The sequence below is a fragment of the Chenopodium quinoa genome, unplaced genomic scaffold (assembly GCF_001683475.1).
Source record: "Chenopodium quinoa cultivar QQ74 unplaced genomic scaffold, ASM168347v1, whole genome shotgun sequence".
Classification (NCBI taxonomy): domain Eukaryota; kingdom Viridiplantae; phylum Streptophyta; class Magnoliopsida; order Caryophyllales; family Amaranthaceae; genus Chenopodium; species Chenopodium quinoa.
In genome coordinates, this window is record NW_018744118.1 from 624338 (window position 1) to 641754 (window position 17417).

General features: G+C 34.7%; 1 protein-coding gene across 1 annotated transcript; it reads right to left on the bottom strand.

Annotated features, from left to right (window-relative positions):
* Positions 1 to 11419: 11419 nt before the first annotated feature.
* Positions 11420 to 12345, bottom strand: LOC110692603. The gene is made up of 3 exons (XM_021869633.1): positions 12147 to 12345; positions 11725 to 12063; positions 11420 to 11580 (listed from the first exon to the last, which is right to left on the bottom strand). Exons 1-3 carry the CDS (start codon positions 12343 to 12345, stop codon positions 11420 to 11422), a joined length of 699 nt encoding a protein of 232 aa, XP_021725325.1.
* Positions 12346 to 17417: the final 5072 nt, after the last annotated feature.

The window sequence follows — 17417 nt, forward strand, 5'->3', positions numbered from 1 at the left end:
TTCTTCAGCCCCAATTATTCCCTACCTTTTATTTACTGAATATAGCCTTCTTTTCTGTAAAGCAACTTCTACTTCTTGTGCACATATTCCTAAGGTTCTATCAGAATTCTCAGCTCTCTGGTCAACTGATAAACTATCATAAGTTCTCTACTGTTTTTTCAAAGTTGGTTCCTTCATCAAAAAAACAAAATCTAGCAAGTTATTTTAATATGACCCCTAAATCTTTTTTGGGAAGATAATTGGGGGTTTTATTCAATTCCTTGTCCTTTACGAAGCATAATTTTCAACATTTGACTGTCAAAGCCGAAAAAAATGAACAATTGGTCTGCTAACACAGTCTCCAAAGCCGGAAAAATTGTTTTAATTCAAAGTCATTTGGAGTCAATGCCCTCATACGCTATGTCCACAACTCGTCTTCCAAAATTGACTACAAATTCTCTAGACCAGATAAATCGAAAGTACTTTTGGAAACAATCCCCTGACAAGCAGGGAATTCCTATGGTGGCTTGGGATACAATTTGTCAACCAAAGGATTATGGTGGCCTTGGCCTTCCAAACAGACGCCGTTAATTCTGCTTTTTTAGCTAAACTAGGTTGCAAAATTATCTCTGAACCAAATAATGTATAGGTTCGCTCTGTCACGGCTTAATATTTGTTGCAAAAAAACCTTTTTTGAATATTGCCCACAACGCAAAGATTCCTGGATATGGAAGAATATTGCCCACAACGCAAAGATTCCTGGATATGGAAGAAAATTCTGCAAATACGACCCCTTCTTCTTCGTGGTCTCCGATGGGAAATTGGTAGGGACAAGTGTTCTTTTTTGGTTAGACAATTGGTGTGCGTCTGAGAATCTTATTTCTTTGTGTAGTTTGGACATCTCTACTATTGCCAATTTGGATATAAATGTGGATCATTTCATTAAAGTAATAAAGAGTGGGATAGTATGGCTCTCTCGCAACTACTTCCTGATCATCTAGTTTATCTCATTAAAGGTATACCCCTTCCTGCTTCAGACATTCAAGATGAACCTTGTTGGGGTTTGTCAAATAATGGGAATTTTACTGTTAAATCGGCTACATGGCTAGCCCATAACATTCCTTCCCATATTAAATAGGAGTTTGCTTGGATTTGGAAGGTGGACATTTCACCTAAACTTCGTCTTTTTATATGGCAACTGTTACATAACGCTCTTCCTACATGAGCTAATTTGGCTCATCGTCATATTACTATCCCAACTTTATGTCCTTTTTGCCAACTAACCACTAAGACTCAAGCTCACCTTTTCCTTTCGTGTAATGTTGTGCAATCATTCTAGAAACATAAGGCTACCATCAACTGGTTGGGTTCTTTACCCCTGGATATTGGTATTTTTTGTTATTTAAAACTTTAAGAGGCAACTTCTCTTTGTCTTTAAAAAAGATACCCCTATGGAGTATTTGGAAAACCCGAAATGCCTTAATTTTTAAAAATACCCCTGTTTTGTCCTTGTCTACTCTTTCTCGAGCTCAAGTAATTTGCTCTGAATGGACTATTAGGACTCGTTTAGACTCTCTTGAGGCTACTCCTATTCTGGCCCCAACTCCTATTAAAATTGTTCATGCAGCTTGGTCCCCTCTCCCTATTGGTTTTGTTAAAATTGATTTTGATGGTTCTGTTCGAGACGGGTCCGATGCTACAGGTATCATTATTAGAGATCACTATGGCAATAACGTCTGTAGTCGTACGTTTAATTTAGGAATGACTACTCCTCTAATTGCTGAAGCTATAGCTCTTCGAAATGGGCTCCTTTTGGCTTGCGCCCATAATTTTTCTAATATTTTAATTGAAGGTGATAACTTGCTTATTATTCACATTTTGCAGGGTAAAGCTCAGTGTCCTTGGAAAATTCACCTATTGATGGATGATGTCAAAGAGCTTCTTCGTCATTTCCGCTGTGTGCACTCCAAGCACATTTATAGAGAAGGCAATCGAGCAGCAGATTATGTTGCTTCCTTGGGTCATTACATGCAAACCCATCAAGATATAGATCCCTTTTTAGATAGTAAATTTTCTTTTTTATTACTTCTAATAAGTTAGGGGTTAGTCTTGAGAGAAGACTTTCCTAACTTATGTGTACCTTTCCTTTAAATAAATAAAAAAAAAAATTACTATAGGCATAAGCAGGGGTGGATCATAATAGGGGCTTAATGGGGCTTGGCCCCTCATAACTTCTTTGAGAAATTTTTTTGATTAAGGTAAAGGCCCATTAAAAAAATTAAGTGTTTGCTTTATTTGCCTAGAACTCTAGCAATAGCCGCCTACTAAAGAAAGCTAATCAAATACAATATATTCTTATTTCCTAATCTACAATAACCCAATTCCCTAGAAATTACTGACAACCCAAACCCTTTCCTTCTTTTATGACGTTTTCAATACTTATCAACACAATTGATAAATATTTTCTATTTTTTCAAGGTTGCAATTCAATTCCAACTTCCAATTGATAAATCAGGTATTCATTCATTTGTAGTTTGTATGATCTATGACTGTACTTCGACTACTTTTTTTTTAAATTATTTTTTAGAAAAATTGATTTTCAATTTTTTTTAATTTATTTTTAATTAAATTTCTATGTTATATTGATCAGTTAAAGCACTAAAAAAACAAATTGATAATTTTAGGCGACAAGACGTTATGAAAGATTCAAAGTCAATAAATTACTCGATTAAAATTATAGAGTACTTTTTTGCCTTTGGTATGTTGTTCTTTATTTCTACTAATATCTATCAATTGATAAGTTACTTTTAACTTTTGATTTATACTTATGATAGAAATTATTGGCCCCCAAAAGAAAAGGTTTTAAGATCCGCCACTGGGCATGAGAAGCCCTTACACAACACCAACTAATGTCTTTAACGACATTTACCTTTAAGTTATTACAACAAGTGCGGACAACACAAAAAAGACTTACCAACATACATTTAAGCATGCGATGGACCATTGATAGAATGGGGGAAGTAGGTGATGATGCTTCGTGTTGTGCAAGGTCTTTTCGAATGTATTATATAATTAAAAGTCGATGAATGTTGCTTAGATGACGTAGACTGTTCAAAATCGGTATGTCTTATCCTAAAGGACGAAACCATTTCCAAGGATTTAAATGAATAATATCCTCTTGAGATCTTTGCTTCATGTCAATCACATTTCCTTTGACATATGATAAAATCATACCTTGTATTCTCATATAAGGTCATGATGTTGTTAGATATATTCCCTTTTTTTTGTTCCACCCTGTTCACCCTATAGGCTAATCCAGATTCGGGGCTTAGTTATGAGTGGTTAGGTTTCAGTTCCCTCCCAATTGTAGTTTGGGGGATCAAACATACGATCCTCCCTACCAAGTGCAGCTTCAATTACCACTATACCAATAACCAATTGGTAAACATATCAATAATAACTATATAATAAAGGCGAAACTAGGATGACACATGTCATTCTCTGGTAGAAAATTTTCCCACTATGCTTTCTTTTTTTTTTTTTTTTTTTTTTTGGTCAAATCTTCATACTTGTATTCATTCTATTTTGGCAATTATATATGAAGTATATTTAATATGCATTCAACAAAAACATTTAAAAAATTCAAATATTCATATATATATATATATATATATATATATATATATATATATATATATATATATATATCGTTTAGGGTAAAAAATACCCCAACACATGGTCCAATCCCATAGTGACACGTGGCCCAATGAAAGGGAGACACGTGTCCCTAAAGGAAGATGACACGTGGCAACCATAAGAGCACCTGAATGAGAGAAAAGGCCTCCTTACATCAGGAGGCCAAAATCCCAATAAAGTCGCAAAACGGCGTCCCCAAAAGACACATGTCCTTACCTGATTGCGCCGCCAATTTGAGCCTAGCTTTTTAGGGCACTAACCCCATAAATACCCCAATCATTTATGATGGGAGGGGTGGATTAAGACATATCATTCAAGAGCATTGAATAGCTCCAACTTCTCTCTACTTTCTCTCTCTACATTACTTCGTTTTCCAGTCACTAACTTGATCGTCGGAGGTGAATATTTCGTCAACTGGAATATTCATTGTTTTGCAGGTGTTCGAGTCCATCCGACCGTGTTCAAGACCTGTATCCCGAGGGATTCCAAAAAACCCTGAAACATTTGGCGTCGTTTGTGGGGATACATGTCTGAAATGGCTAAAGATGGTTAGACACCTGGTCCTGGTGAGGACGGGCACGTAGAGAATATCATCACAACAATAAACACTAGTGATATTCTGACCGTTTCATTTCATGAGGCCGAGGATCTCTTGGTCACAGTTGCTTCCTTGAAGGCCACCTTTGTAACACCCCCAAATCTCCTTTACGGAAATACTAGTATAATACGTATAATTATACCGTAAAGATAGACTTAGGCATATTACCGCCACGTGATTACGCAAGGCTACTCAACTACTAACCAAAATCAATACTTTGCAGCGGAAATTCAAACTCTTTCTTTATCAACAATAACTATAAATAGAAACCATCGTCATGAGTACTCATAATTAAACCAAGACCAACAATCCTAATCTAGGCGAAGAACATTCTCGGGACTCCCATATGCTCAATTCTTGACTCCACCTGAAATTAGTCAACACTGGTTACCATTACGGTAAACAGGACGAACTAAAACAAATAAGAAATACGGATTAGCAAAATATGCTAAGTACGATAAGTGCAAGATAAGTAAATTCAATTTATTTGCAAACATGCTTTTAAAACCAATTCCAATAATTAATCCAATGAACTCCAAAACTCATGATTTCAAATCAATTCTCAATAATTCAATAATTCGATGAAACGATTTATAAAACCAATTCCTCTTTTGAAAATCAATTCTCAAATATCCTCAAAATAATTATAATTACTCAATAGCTCAATAAGAATGATTAATAAAATCAATTATTTTCGAAAACTCAACCTCCTCTCTAAGTGTGCACACCCCCCAAGCTAGTCTCGTACTATTTTAAGGCTATTCTTGGAGAAAGACTAGGTCATACAAAGTCCATAGTCTTCAATGAATCCGCATAGTGGGATTAATATAATAATCATGCTTATAAAGCTTTTATAAATAATTCAATAATTCTCATGAAACTCCTCTTTGAATAAAATCAACCTTTTTAATAGAATAACTCAAAAAACTCCTTTTGTATTGAACTCAATAAGCTTTTAAAATCAAACCCTTTTAAAAACTCTTTAAAACAATCCAACATACTTTTTAAAACCAAGTTCCTTTAAACATAATAAATAATTTCAAACCATTCAAAACATGATATTAAAATCAATCCTTCAAAAATACATTTATTAAAACAAATATTGAAATCAATTCCTCTAACCATACTTCATTTTATAAATCATAATTCAAATCAATTCAATTCAATCACCAATAAAATCATAAAACATGCTATTCAAACCAATCACTTTCGAAGGTATCTAGCCACCTAAACTTACGTTGATTCCGAATCTCAATCAACACTTCGCACTTTCAAAGTCCAATCACAAAAACACCTTGCAAATAACATAACCATAAGGTTTTAACAACATCTTTAGACATAAACCCAAATCTAATGTGCATGGACTATAAAACTCTTTTTAAAAATAATAATTTAATATAAAATTATAGCTTTGAAATAGGTATTTATATTTTAGAAAACTAACCATGAAGAAAATAAAGAGAATAGGATTAAAGAGAATTGGATTTGCGTTGGAAAGAATAAGCAGAACTTGTAGAGGCCATAACTCCTTCAATATAACTCCGAATTGGGTGATTCTTGAGCCTAACCTCAAGGATTTTTCGAGATGAACAAATTTGCGTGAAATAGCTCCAAAGATATACGGGCTAATTTTCTTTTATAAAAGAGGAGAAGAAAAGTAGGAAAAGGTTGAGGGAAAAGAAGAGTAAGAGAGAAGAAGAGAATTGAGTTTTTGGTGTGAAGAATATGAGGGGTATTTATAGGCTAGCTCATGCAAGAATTATGGTAGGAGAATATAGGAAAAATTATTGGTCTAAGGAAATTACTTGGAGAAGAGAGCTAAAGAATTATGGAAAGTCTAGGTTACAGTGATTAAGAAATGAAGAAATAAGGTAAAGTATGTAGTCATGAAATATTAAATGGTAAATGGATTTGCTTGGGGATTAATCAAGAATGATTTAAGGTAGGGAAATAAGATGATCAAATATTTAGGAGATGGACAATAAGAATTAAGGAAAATAATAGAATTGAGGAAGATAATTAAAATACAAAAATTACCAAAATAATTTTACTCAAAATACAATATGGTGGCGGAAATTTTGAGCTTTCCTAGGCGCATATTTTTGGACCTCCCTTTAATTATTTATGCAATTATTTTGCTAGTTTTTAAGGAATAAAAATGATTGTTTAAATAATATATTTTGTATAAAATAATTAATTAGAAAAATACCAATTATTCACTAATTAATTTAACTAAGAAAATCAGATTTTCTACACTTAGAAAATCCGAAAACCCTAGCTAATTAATTAGGGAAATTCGGCCCTTTTAATTTAAATATAATTTTGTTTAATTAAAATATCCAAAATATATATAAATTATTCGATTTTTAAAATAATATAAATGGATAATTCAAAATCCAAAAATAATTTTTGGCGCCAAAATTCAAATATCATTTTGGCTCCAATATTCAAATAGTAAAATAAATTACTAAAATACCCTTTTTAGAAAATAATAATTAATTAGAAAATGCGTTTAAAAAATACGGGGTATTAAAGTCTACCCCCCTTAAAAGAAGTTTCGTCCCGAAACTTAGCCAAAATAAAAAGAAATTGATTTTAAATTCTTAGACTCATGCACATCCTTACTAGGCTCAAGATCATAACTAATTCAAGAAAGACTCAAAATTACTCAAAAATGACTCGAAAGGCAAACGCGCAAAACTCTATCGCCCTCTACCCCCCTTAAAAGGAGTTACGTCCACGTAACTTGACCAACACATTAACTCATTAAATCAACTATATTAACACTTTATCAACAATCATCAATTAAAGTAAGGAAAACCAGCACGTGTCAAACAGTCAAAAGAGCTTAGGTTTTAAAATGATTTGTTCACAAAAGTAGTGAGAAAACTTGTAAAATATTTTTATGAGTCATAAATTAAAAATACTTTCATTAGGAGAATCGTTGAAAACACTATAAGGTATGAACTGAAATCAAAATATTTAATAAAAGATTTTGAAAGATCTATGTTAGTTTTCAATGTAAACAATTATTTAAAAACAAGGAATACAAAACTTTATTTTGAAAAGTGTATATTTGAAAATTCATTTTGCATACTTGTAAAATACTTGTTTTTGTTAAAAGATGACTTTCTAATTATAGGATGATATTGTATGTTTGTGGAGATAGAAGAAAGCAAAGGAATAAATAAAAGAGTCGGTTGTATTTTCTACTTCTTCTTTTCATAGTTCACAAGATAGTGAACTTATTTATAGGCAAATATTGCCATTAAAATATTATACATGATTGTACTTTTAGACAAATTATTGTCCATAATAAATTTATGTGATGAGCTACAATTTATCATGCTACAAGTTATGTGGACTTCATTTTGACATTTTCTCAACACTCCCCCTTGAAGTTCGCATGAAATGGGGTATGGGTTGCCTTAAAGGAAAATATTATATGCTTTGATATACTGCCTCGTTAAAAACCTTGTCAGGAAAAACCCAGTGGGATAAAAACCTGATCGAAGGGAAAAAGAGTGCAGTGTATAATACTCCCCCTGATTTCAACATAGTTCATGAAGATGACGCATTCCAAATTTGTGAACTAATTGCTCAAATTTCTTAGGAGGAAGTGATTTGGTGAACAGGTCGACAAGGTTGTCACAAGACTGAATTTGCTGGATATCTATTTCCTCATCCTTTTGCAGATCATGTGCGAAGAATAGTTTTGGGGATATATGTTTTGTTCTATCTCCCTTAATATATCCCTCAGTTACTTGAGCGATGCATGCTGTATTGTCTTCAAAGATGGTGGTTGGGTTTTCTGTTATTGCTTTCATCCCACACTCTTTTTGGATATTACTAATCATCGACCTCAGCCATACACATTCTCATCTAGCTTCATAAAGTGCTATCAACTCTGCATGATTTGAGGATGTCGCGGTCAATGTCTGTTTTGTTGATTTCCATGATATTGCTGTGCCGCCATAAGTGAACAAATATCCATTTTGTGACTTGGCATTTTGAGGATCCGATAAGTATCTAGCGTTTGCATATCCAATGAGAGCAGCATCTTGTTTCGGTTCATAATATAAACCAAGGTCTCGTGTCCCTCGTAGGTACCGGAGTAAGGCTTCAATTGCACTTAAGTATGGTACTTCTGGACCCAGAATTTCTTCATTTTCTTCTCGGGGCCTAAATGGATCGTTTTTCATATTCAAAGAATGAACAACCATTGGGAAGTTGATTGGGGTTGCTTTGTCCATGAAAAATCTTTTCAAAACTCTTTCTGCATAGTTTGATTGATGGACAAAAATACCATGACTCAAATGCTCAATTTGCAATCCAAGGCAAAATTTAGTTTTTCCAAGGTCTTTCATCTCAAATTCTTTCATCAAGTATTTTGTAGTTTTCTCAAGTTCATTTGGGGTTCCGATGATATTCAAATCATCAACATAAACTGCAATAATAGCGAATCCTGATTGTGATCGCTTTATGAAAACACAAGGACTAATTTGGTTGTTCTTGAACCCTTCTCTCATAAGGTATTCACTGAGACGGTTATACCACATCCTTCCAGATTGCTTCAATCCATAAAGTGCCCTTTTTAGTTTTATGGAAAGTAATTGTCTAAGTTTGCGGTTTTCTGGTAGTTTTAGTCCTTCAGGGACTTTCATGTAAATGTCTGTATCGAGTGACCCATACAAATACGCAGTCACTACATCCATTAATCGCATTTGCAGTCCTTTTGTGACTGTCAAACTTACGAGAAATCTTAATGTAGTAGCATCAACTACTGGAGAATATGTTTATTCATAATCAATCCCTGGAATTTGAGAAAATCCTTGGGCTAGAAGTCTTGCCTTGTATCTAACTATCTCATTTTTCTCATTACGTTTCCTCACAAATACCCATTTGTATCCAACGGGTTTTACACCCGCTGGTGTAAGGGTTATTTTTCTGAAAACTTCTCGTTTTTCAAGTGACTTCAACTCAGCCAGCATTGCCTCCTCCCACTTTGGCCAATCACTCATGTGTCGGCATTCTTCCAGTGTTCTTGGTTCAACATCATTTTCATCGGACATAATGTCGATTGCGATGGAATTTGCAAATATTTCATCCACGATAACATCTTTCCTATTCCAATGAGTCTTGGTAGAGACGTAATTCATTGAAATTTCATTGTTATCGATGTTTTGAACATCTTGTTCATTCCCCGTAGGGTTTTCTTCTTGTTCGTCCCCTTTTGGATTATCATCATTTTCTTTACTTTCATTCACATTTGGTCTTTCTTGACCTTCTGACGGGAAACATCATTAGTCTCATTTTCTATTCCATCCAATCTTTTCAACTTCCTTGGTTTAGAATCTTTTGAACCAAGTTGTCTCCCACGCTTTTTGCGTACTTGGGATTCATTCTCAATGGCCTTATTATCAGTTGGGATTTCAATACGTGCAGGGGCATTTTCTGCTGGTATATGTGATTTTGTCACCTTCTTTGTGTCTACAAATGCATCAGGCAATTGATTTGCAACACTTTGTAAATGAACAATTTTCTTGACTTCTTGTTCACACATATTTGTTCGTGGGTCTAACATCAACAGTTGTGTTGCATTCCAAATAAGTTCTATTTCTTTCTTGCGTGGGTCCACTTTCTCTCCCCCTAAAGCTGGGAATAGTGCTTCATTAAAGTGACAGTCGACAAATCTAGCCGTAAATAAGTCACCAGTCAATGGTTCAAGATATTTAATTATAGAGAGGGATTCAAACCCAACATAAATTCCCAGCCTTCTTTGTGGACCCATTTTTGTTCGTTGGGGTGGAGCAATGGGAACATATACAGCACAACCAAAGATTTTTAGATGTGAGATACTTGGTTCTCGACCACAAACAAGTTGTAGTGGTGAGAATTTATGATAAGCTGTAGGTCTCAATCTAATTAGTGCTGCTGCATGTATTATAGCATGTCCCCAAGCAGATGATGGAAATTTTGAACTCATTAATAATGGTCTTGCAATCAAATGCAATCTCTTAATTAGTGATTCAGCTAGACCATTTTGTGTGAACATGAGCTACTGGGTGTTCAACATTAATTCCGATTGACATACAATAATCATTAAATGTTTGGGATGTAAATTCCCCAGCATTGTCGAGTCTTATTTTCTTTATTGTATGATCTGGGAATTGTGCTCTTTATTTGATAATTTGGGCAAGTAATTTTGAAAAGGCAACATTTTTGCTTGAAAGCAGACTGACATGTGACCATCGTGTAGAAGCATCAATTAAAACTATGAAATATCGAAATGGTTCACATGCCGGATTAATTGGCCCACAAATATCTCCCTGAATTCTTTCCAAGAATTTTGGAGATTCAATAGCAATTTTGTTCATAGATGGTCTTATTATTAATTTGCCAAGTGAACATGCAGAGCATGTCAATTCATCCGATCGAGGAATTTTGACATTTCTTATTGTATGTCCAATTGAATTTGCTATTATTCTTTGCATCATCCTAGTTGCTGGATGTCCTAAACGATCATGCCATAAAATAATCAAATGTTTGTTATCTAACTTCTGGTTAGATATCATATTGATTTCCACGGGTCGTATGTTTATACGATATAACCCCGAAGAATATGCTGGAAATTTCTCATAAATGTGTTTCTGGCCATATTTTCCTGCCGTGAGGCATAAATATTCCTTTTGACCTGTTGTCATTGTTTCTAAATGATAGCCATTTTGGCGTACATCTTTAAAGCTTATGAGATTTCTTCGAGATTTACTCGAGTATAAAGCATTATTGATCATCAATTTTGTTCCATTTGGAAGCATTATACAAGCCTTTCCAGATCCTTCAATTAATTTTGCTGACCCGAAAATAGTGTTTACATTTGCTTGAAACAACTTTAGTTGTGAAAAATATTTCCTATCCTTCAAAATAGTGTGTGTTGTTCCACTGTCCAAAAGGCACTGATATTCGAAACCAACTTCAGGCATATCCATATTCTTCATAAAATAAATATGAGATTAGTTTAGAATAATATCATACAAACTTTTATTGATGAAAGAAATTAAGAGTACATGACTAGTCATTTAAAATACAGTACATAACAGGAAATACATTAAAACGTAGTATATATTACATTAGTAGATGGGTTATTTAAGCATTGTTAATTTCTCCAAAGACGAAATCATTCCGAATTTCAGCATTGTCCATGAAGAAATCGGACACATCAAGGGTAGGACATGGAGCATTTTCTTCATTAACATAATTTGCTTCTGCATTTTTCTCCTTGCCTTTAACGGAAGCCTGGTAAAGGTCTACCAAATGTTTGGCCGTACGACAAGTACGTCCCTAATGCCCTGTCATGCCACATCTGTAACATGTGTCTTTTCCTTTTGAAGGAGTTTGTTTGTGGCTTCCAGATGACTGTCCCTTCTGTTTTTCAAAATTTTTGAAATTACTGTTTCTTTGAAAATTATTTCTACCACGTCCTCGGCCTCGTCCGCGATAATTTCCACGGCCTCTTCCACGGCCATTGTAATTTCCACGTCCACCTCTTCGTGTAGCATTTGTCTCGGGTGGATAAGAACTTGTTGCATTTGCCTCATGATGAGTGGCCAAAGACCCAAGTTGTCTAAGATTATGATTTTTCAACAAAAGATCACTATTTTGTTCCGCAACAAGCAATACACTCATTAATTCATTAAACTTTTTAAAACCTCTTTCACGATATTGTTCTTGCAGTATGTTGCTTGCATGAAAGGTAGTGAGTGTTTTTTCAATCATCTGTTCATCGGTGACTGGATGATCACAGTATCTCAATATAAATACTATCTCATGCATGGTTGAATTGTAATCAATTACGGATTTGAAATCCAGGAACCGTAAATTTGTCCAGTCAAATAATGCCTTAGGAAGGAGAACCCTTTTGTGGTGTCCAAATCTTTCATTAAGGCAATCCCATAATTCTTTGGGACTTCAACCATCATGTACTCAGTTTTAAGGCCTTCATGTAGATGATGCCTTAGTAACACTAAGGCTTTTGCCTTTTCTTGTTCAGTAACAGGTTTTTCAACCGTCATTGCAGAAGTGGTAGTATCAGTTGTTTGACCAGATGGACTTTTATTATCTTTAACAGTGTGCTCCAACCCTTGAGCTTATAAATTCATCATGGCATCCACTTTCCATTCCAAAAATTTCTTTCCAGATAAATCTAGGATGCTGAATTGTCTTTTCATAAGATCTCCCATTTTAACTACAACAAATTACGTGATAATTAGCTTATAATAATAAATCATACGTACATCACATATGTTTAATTCTTCCATATTTTAGTTTGTTAATGAAACACATGATAAATAAATTTATTTACCATTGATAAACCATAAATAATATAGCTCTTTCTCCCCCTTGGTTTATTATTGTGAGTAATTGTATGATTAGGCAAAAATAAATCATATTAGTCACATAAACAGCAAAACGATAACAACTACAATAGTAATAATAATTATAATAATAATGGCAATATTATACAATGATGATTAATAACAACAAAACAACATAATAAAACAAAAACATGATTTTAATCTACTAAACCAACAAAATAAACAAACTTCACTTGTACATCATGACAAAAATTAATATTGCTACTAACATAACTACAAGCGCCATAATTAGAAGAAGATATTGTTTTATCTTCCTTAAATCTTCCTCAAAGGTGAAGGTGTGGGTGTTTTGAGTGTTGTGGTTGCCGTCGGGGAACATATTGGAGAGGAAGGAGTGAATTTTTTTTTTCGGATAAAGGAAAAAATGGGAAAGAATAAGGGATTTGTGGTGAAAATCGGGGGAAAATATACCTTTTATAGAGGTAGGTTTATATGTTATTGTTTTGTACAATTGTAAAAAAATATCATATAATAGTTTAATGTACTGGCAAAATTATGGTCCAAATATAAGTATTTATAATTGTAAAAGGTTATCACACTGGAAATGCAAGCCATAGTGGTCCGAGAGCCCTAATATCTATAAAAGATCATGGGTTCGAAAACTGAAACAAACACAAAAAGTACGTAAAAGAAAGAAAAAAAATAATAAGTAAAAAAAAAGCTGCATCTTTTTGTCAATTTAGTTAATAATATGTATGCAAAGTCACTACTAATCAATTATAATAACTAAAAATTAAATTTTACATAAAAGGTGAGTACGTAATATCAACATGCATGAATCAAACAAAAAAAACCGATACCATCATGAATAAAACAAGGAGGGAAATTAATGAATTCATAAGTTATAAGAGGATTTTTTTTTCACCGTTGTGTGTTGTTTTTTTTTTTTTTTTGTGATATATAATACAGTAAATGTTTGAGTTTCTAGTATAGAGGATCCCAAAATATGGGCAATTATAGAGCATATTCCTCAAAACATTTAGAAGTAGATAATATTTATTTGTTATAATTTTGAGAAGTAGGTATAAATATACATGACTAGGAATTGGTGCTGATAACGTGTTAAAAGATGACTTTCTAATTATAGGATGATATTGTATGTTTGTGGAGATAGAAGAAAGCAAAGGAACAAATAAAAGAGTCGGTTGTATTTTCTACTTCTTCTTTTCATAGTTCACAAGATAGTGAACTTATTTATAGGAAAATATTGCCATTAAAATATTATACATGATTGTACTTTTAGACAAATTATTGTCCATAATAAATTCATGTGATGAGCTACAAGTAACCATGCTACAAGTTATGTGAACTTCATTTTGACATTTTCTCAACAGTTTTAATAAAAGTCTTACTTTTTCATAAAGAAACTCTATAATTACAATAATCACATATTCAACTTTATAGCAAACACTGTTGTTTCGGGGTTTTCTGATGTCCTGCGGGAGAGTTACAATTCCGAGACTGGAACCGGACGCCTGTACCTGCAAAATAACGGAGACTCCTGTGAGCTCCGCCTCCAACGGTCAAGTTAGTAACTGATTAAGGAGTAATTAATACGGAAATTAAAGTGATTAGGTCTCTCTAGGTGAGAGTGATTAACGTAGGTAATCTGCTTTGTTAGCGAGATCAGCCGGTTATTACTGTGTGTAATTAATGTGTTTTTCCCGTAATGTTTCTATATCTTCTTGTCCTCCTCCTTAATGAGGATTAAGGGAGGTATTTATAACCTTGGGAAACGTGCCCATCCTAGGTTTAGGTAAACCTAGGGCCGATTGGGCTTCCCTCGGAAATTGGGCCTGGGTGGCTAGTTTCTCCATTAGGCATGAAGTATGCCACATGTCGTGACATAACAGGTCCAAGGTGGACGAATAAGCGCGTGCCACGTGGCAAGCCCTGACAGTTCCAACTAGGGGACACTTGGCAGGACCTGATTGGTCCATGTGGCGCATTCCGATTGGTGGGAGCAAAATCCCCTAATCAACTGTCATAGGTACCAAGCATAAAAGGACATATCTTATCTTGACCTTCTTATCGCTCATAGATTAGTAACTTGTCTCAGAGTGTCTTCCAAAAGTATTTACAATTTTCCCAACAAATTCATAAATCTTGGTAATACAACCTTAAATCGTAATCATTAACCCTTGGTCACTTCATAATACTTCGCCTTTAAAACATTCAAAAACTCGATCATCTTTTCTCATAACTTTAAATTCCTCAATCTGGTTGTTATAGTCCATAACTTATCTTTAAGGAAATTCTTTAAATAACTCAAAATGCAATCGTTGATTTTTCCATTATTAATAACTTCTCTATATCAATTAACTTTGTCGTCAATCCCTTAGAGTAAAATCCTGTAAGTAACCATCCAAACAATCATTCCTTAACTAACTTCAATAAATCCCTTCACAAGGTATTATTTCTTCAAAATAACTTCAATTTAAAACAAATTCCTTTATCTCAAATACTATTTCTTATACCCCCTTTTCACTTCAATTGACTCAAAATCCTCTAACTTTTGTATTAAGTTTCTTCAAAGATTCAATCATCAACAATTTTGCTTTACATAATCATCACAATACTCATTCTCGTAATATGAATACTTTCCACCTTTAAATACAAACGATCATAAATTAATGCTAATATCATAATTCATATCTCCCAAAAATACATACCTTACTCCAACACTGATGTAGAACCTTTAATTCATCATTACCACAAATAATATTTCCATGCTCAACACAAATTATATTCCAAAAATTAGTAAAGACTTGATAACACAAATCCTCCAAATATTCACGTTTATGACCATTAACAATCTAAAATAACTCCTCATTTCACATGGTAATCATCAAATCCTTTAAACTCAAAATAACAAACTCAACCATATTGACCACTTCGTATGATTCAAATATTTTCCACCTATCACATAGTTAATTATATCATATAAGGTCAAAGAAATTAGTCAATAGATTATAACAAACTTATATAAAATTCATACTTAAATGGATAAACCCATACAACAACTTATTGAAATTCACAACAAACACAAACATTCCAAAATATGATTTTAATATGTAAAAGAAGTATTTCACATAAACCCATCTATCTCCATATAAGGAAATTACATATATACCAATTCCTGAAAGGAATGGTGTCCTCCAAACAAGTGTATTATCCGATAGAGGGTTCAGAATTATTCGAAAGCTAATTATTCAGTGAGGTCAAGTGATCGGAATGCCTAGCTGGAGGCCACTTCCGATCGATAATATTAATGTATAATTAATATTACAGCTTAATCCTGACTGAACCCTTCGGGTCACACCCAATCGAGTAACCGAGCCGAAACGATGAATTAATCTGAAGGATTGAATGATTCATTAGAGTATTACGAACAAAGACGTCGGATATCGAGCTTGGAGCGTCGAAACCGAGCGTCGCAAGTCGAGTCGAATTTAGAATTCGACGAGATGAGAAATCAACCAAACGACAAGTTTAAGCTAAGTCGTAGCTTCGCATTGGCCTAGCCCATGCGAAGGCTAGGCTAGCATAGGGCACCAACCGCATCGCATGGCTGTGCCGCAAGCCTAGCATGCATGTGTGTGCTAGGCTTTCTTGCCAAGCATGCTTGCGGGGCTGGTGCACCTGGTCGCACGCATGCTAGCAGTTGGCGTGCCATGCGTGCTAGTGTTCTAGGCCTCGCACTCAGCCGCAAGCATAGCAGCAGCTAGGCTGCGCCTAGCACGAGCATCGCATCAGCAGCAGTAGCGTGCTATGCGTGCGTGTGCTGTGGGCTGTGCGTGCTTGCGTGCTGAGCAGCGCCTAGCACAAGCAGCAGCTAGCTAGCGAAGGCTAGCGATGGCAGCACAACGTGTGCGTGTGCCGCACAGCAAGGCTGGCAGCCAGCCATGCCTTGCGCCCATGCCAGCCACAACTTGTGCGTGTGGCTGCTCTTGCGTGTGGTTGGTTGTACGTGTGAAGGCATGTGTGTGTGGGTTTGCTTGGGGAGCAAGGGGAGAGTGGTCCCTCCTTGTGGTCCTCACCTAACCTCTTGCTCACCACTTGACACTTGTCGTTTGTTGATTCACTTGCATTTCAATTTGATTTTTGAATTAAAATAAATTGAATAAAATGCATTTTACCAATTCTCCCACATTGATGGGAGATTGGAATTCAAGAGCTCCCTTCCCTATAAATACAAATCATATGGCATTGGGAACGAACACTTGAGTTGTGAACTTTAAGGGATCTCCAAGAAGAGAACACCTTAGTTCTAATACTTTAAGTTCTTTTGGTCTAGCCCCAACTAAGCTTCAGGGTAGGGGTCGTTCGGGTCAGGTCTCGAGGGTTAGAGCCGTCGGAGGCTTGCGCATTTGCGGAGCTTTACGCTTTCAAGTACGAGCTCTTAGAAAGAGCGAAGCACGCATCAAGAGTAATATCGTCTTTTCTTCTTTCTCTCTCCTTGTTAATTAATTATGTGATTGTAATTAATTAATATGCATGTTTAGTTACTTTAATTTTTGTGCGGATTTTGGGAGGGTTTCATTCCGCGTAGTGTCGGACACTACGATACCCAACAGTGGTATCGGAGCCGTGCTCATTTAATTATTATAACTAATAATTAATTAAGGTGTTTTAAATGGATTTAAATTTCTAGTTTTGCTTTCTAATTAGATTAGAAGCTCGTTTTAATTAGTCTTAATCTCGTATTA

Coding starts and splice junctions, on each gene's coding strand:
- LOC110692603 (XM_021869633.1), bottom strand. CDS start 12,345: ATGACGGTTGAAAAACCTGTTACTGAACAAGAAAAGGCAAAAGCCTTA. Junction 12,064..12,146: donor TTTGACTGGACAAATTTACG/GTTCCTGGATTT, acceptor GTGATCATCCAG/TCACCGATGAACAGATGATT. Junction 11,581..11,724: donor AAATAATTTTCAAAGAAACA/GTAATTTCAAAA, acceptor AACATTTGGTAG/ACCTTTACCAGGCTTCCGTT.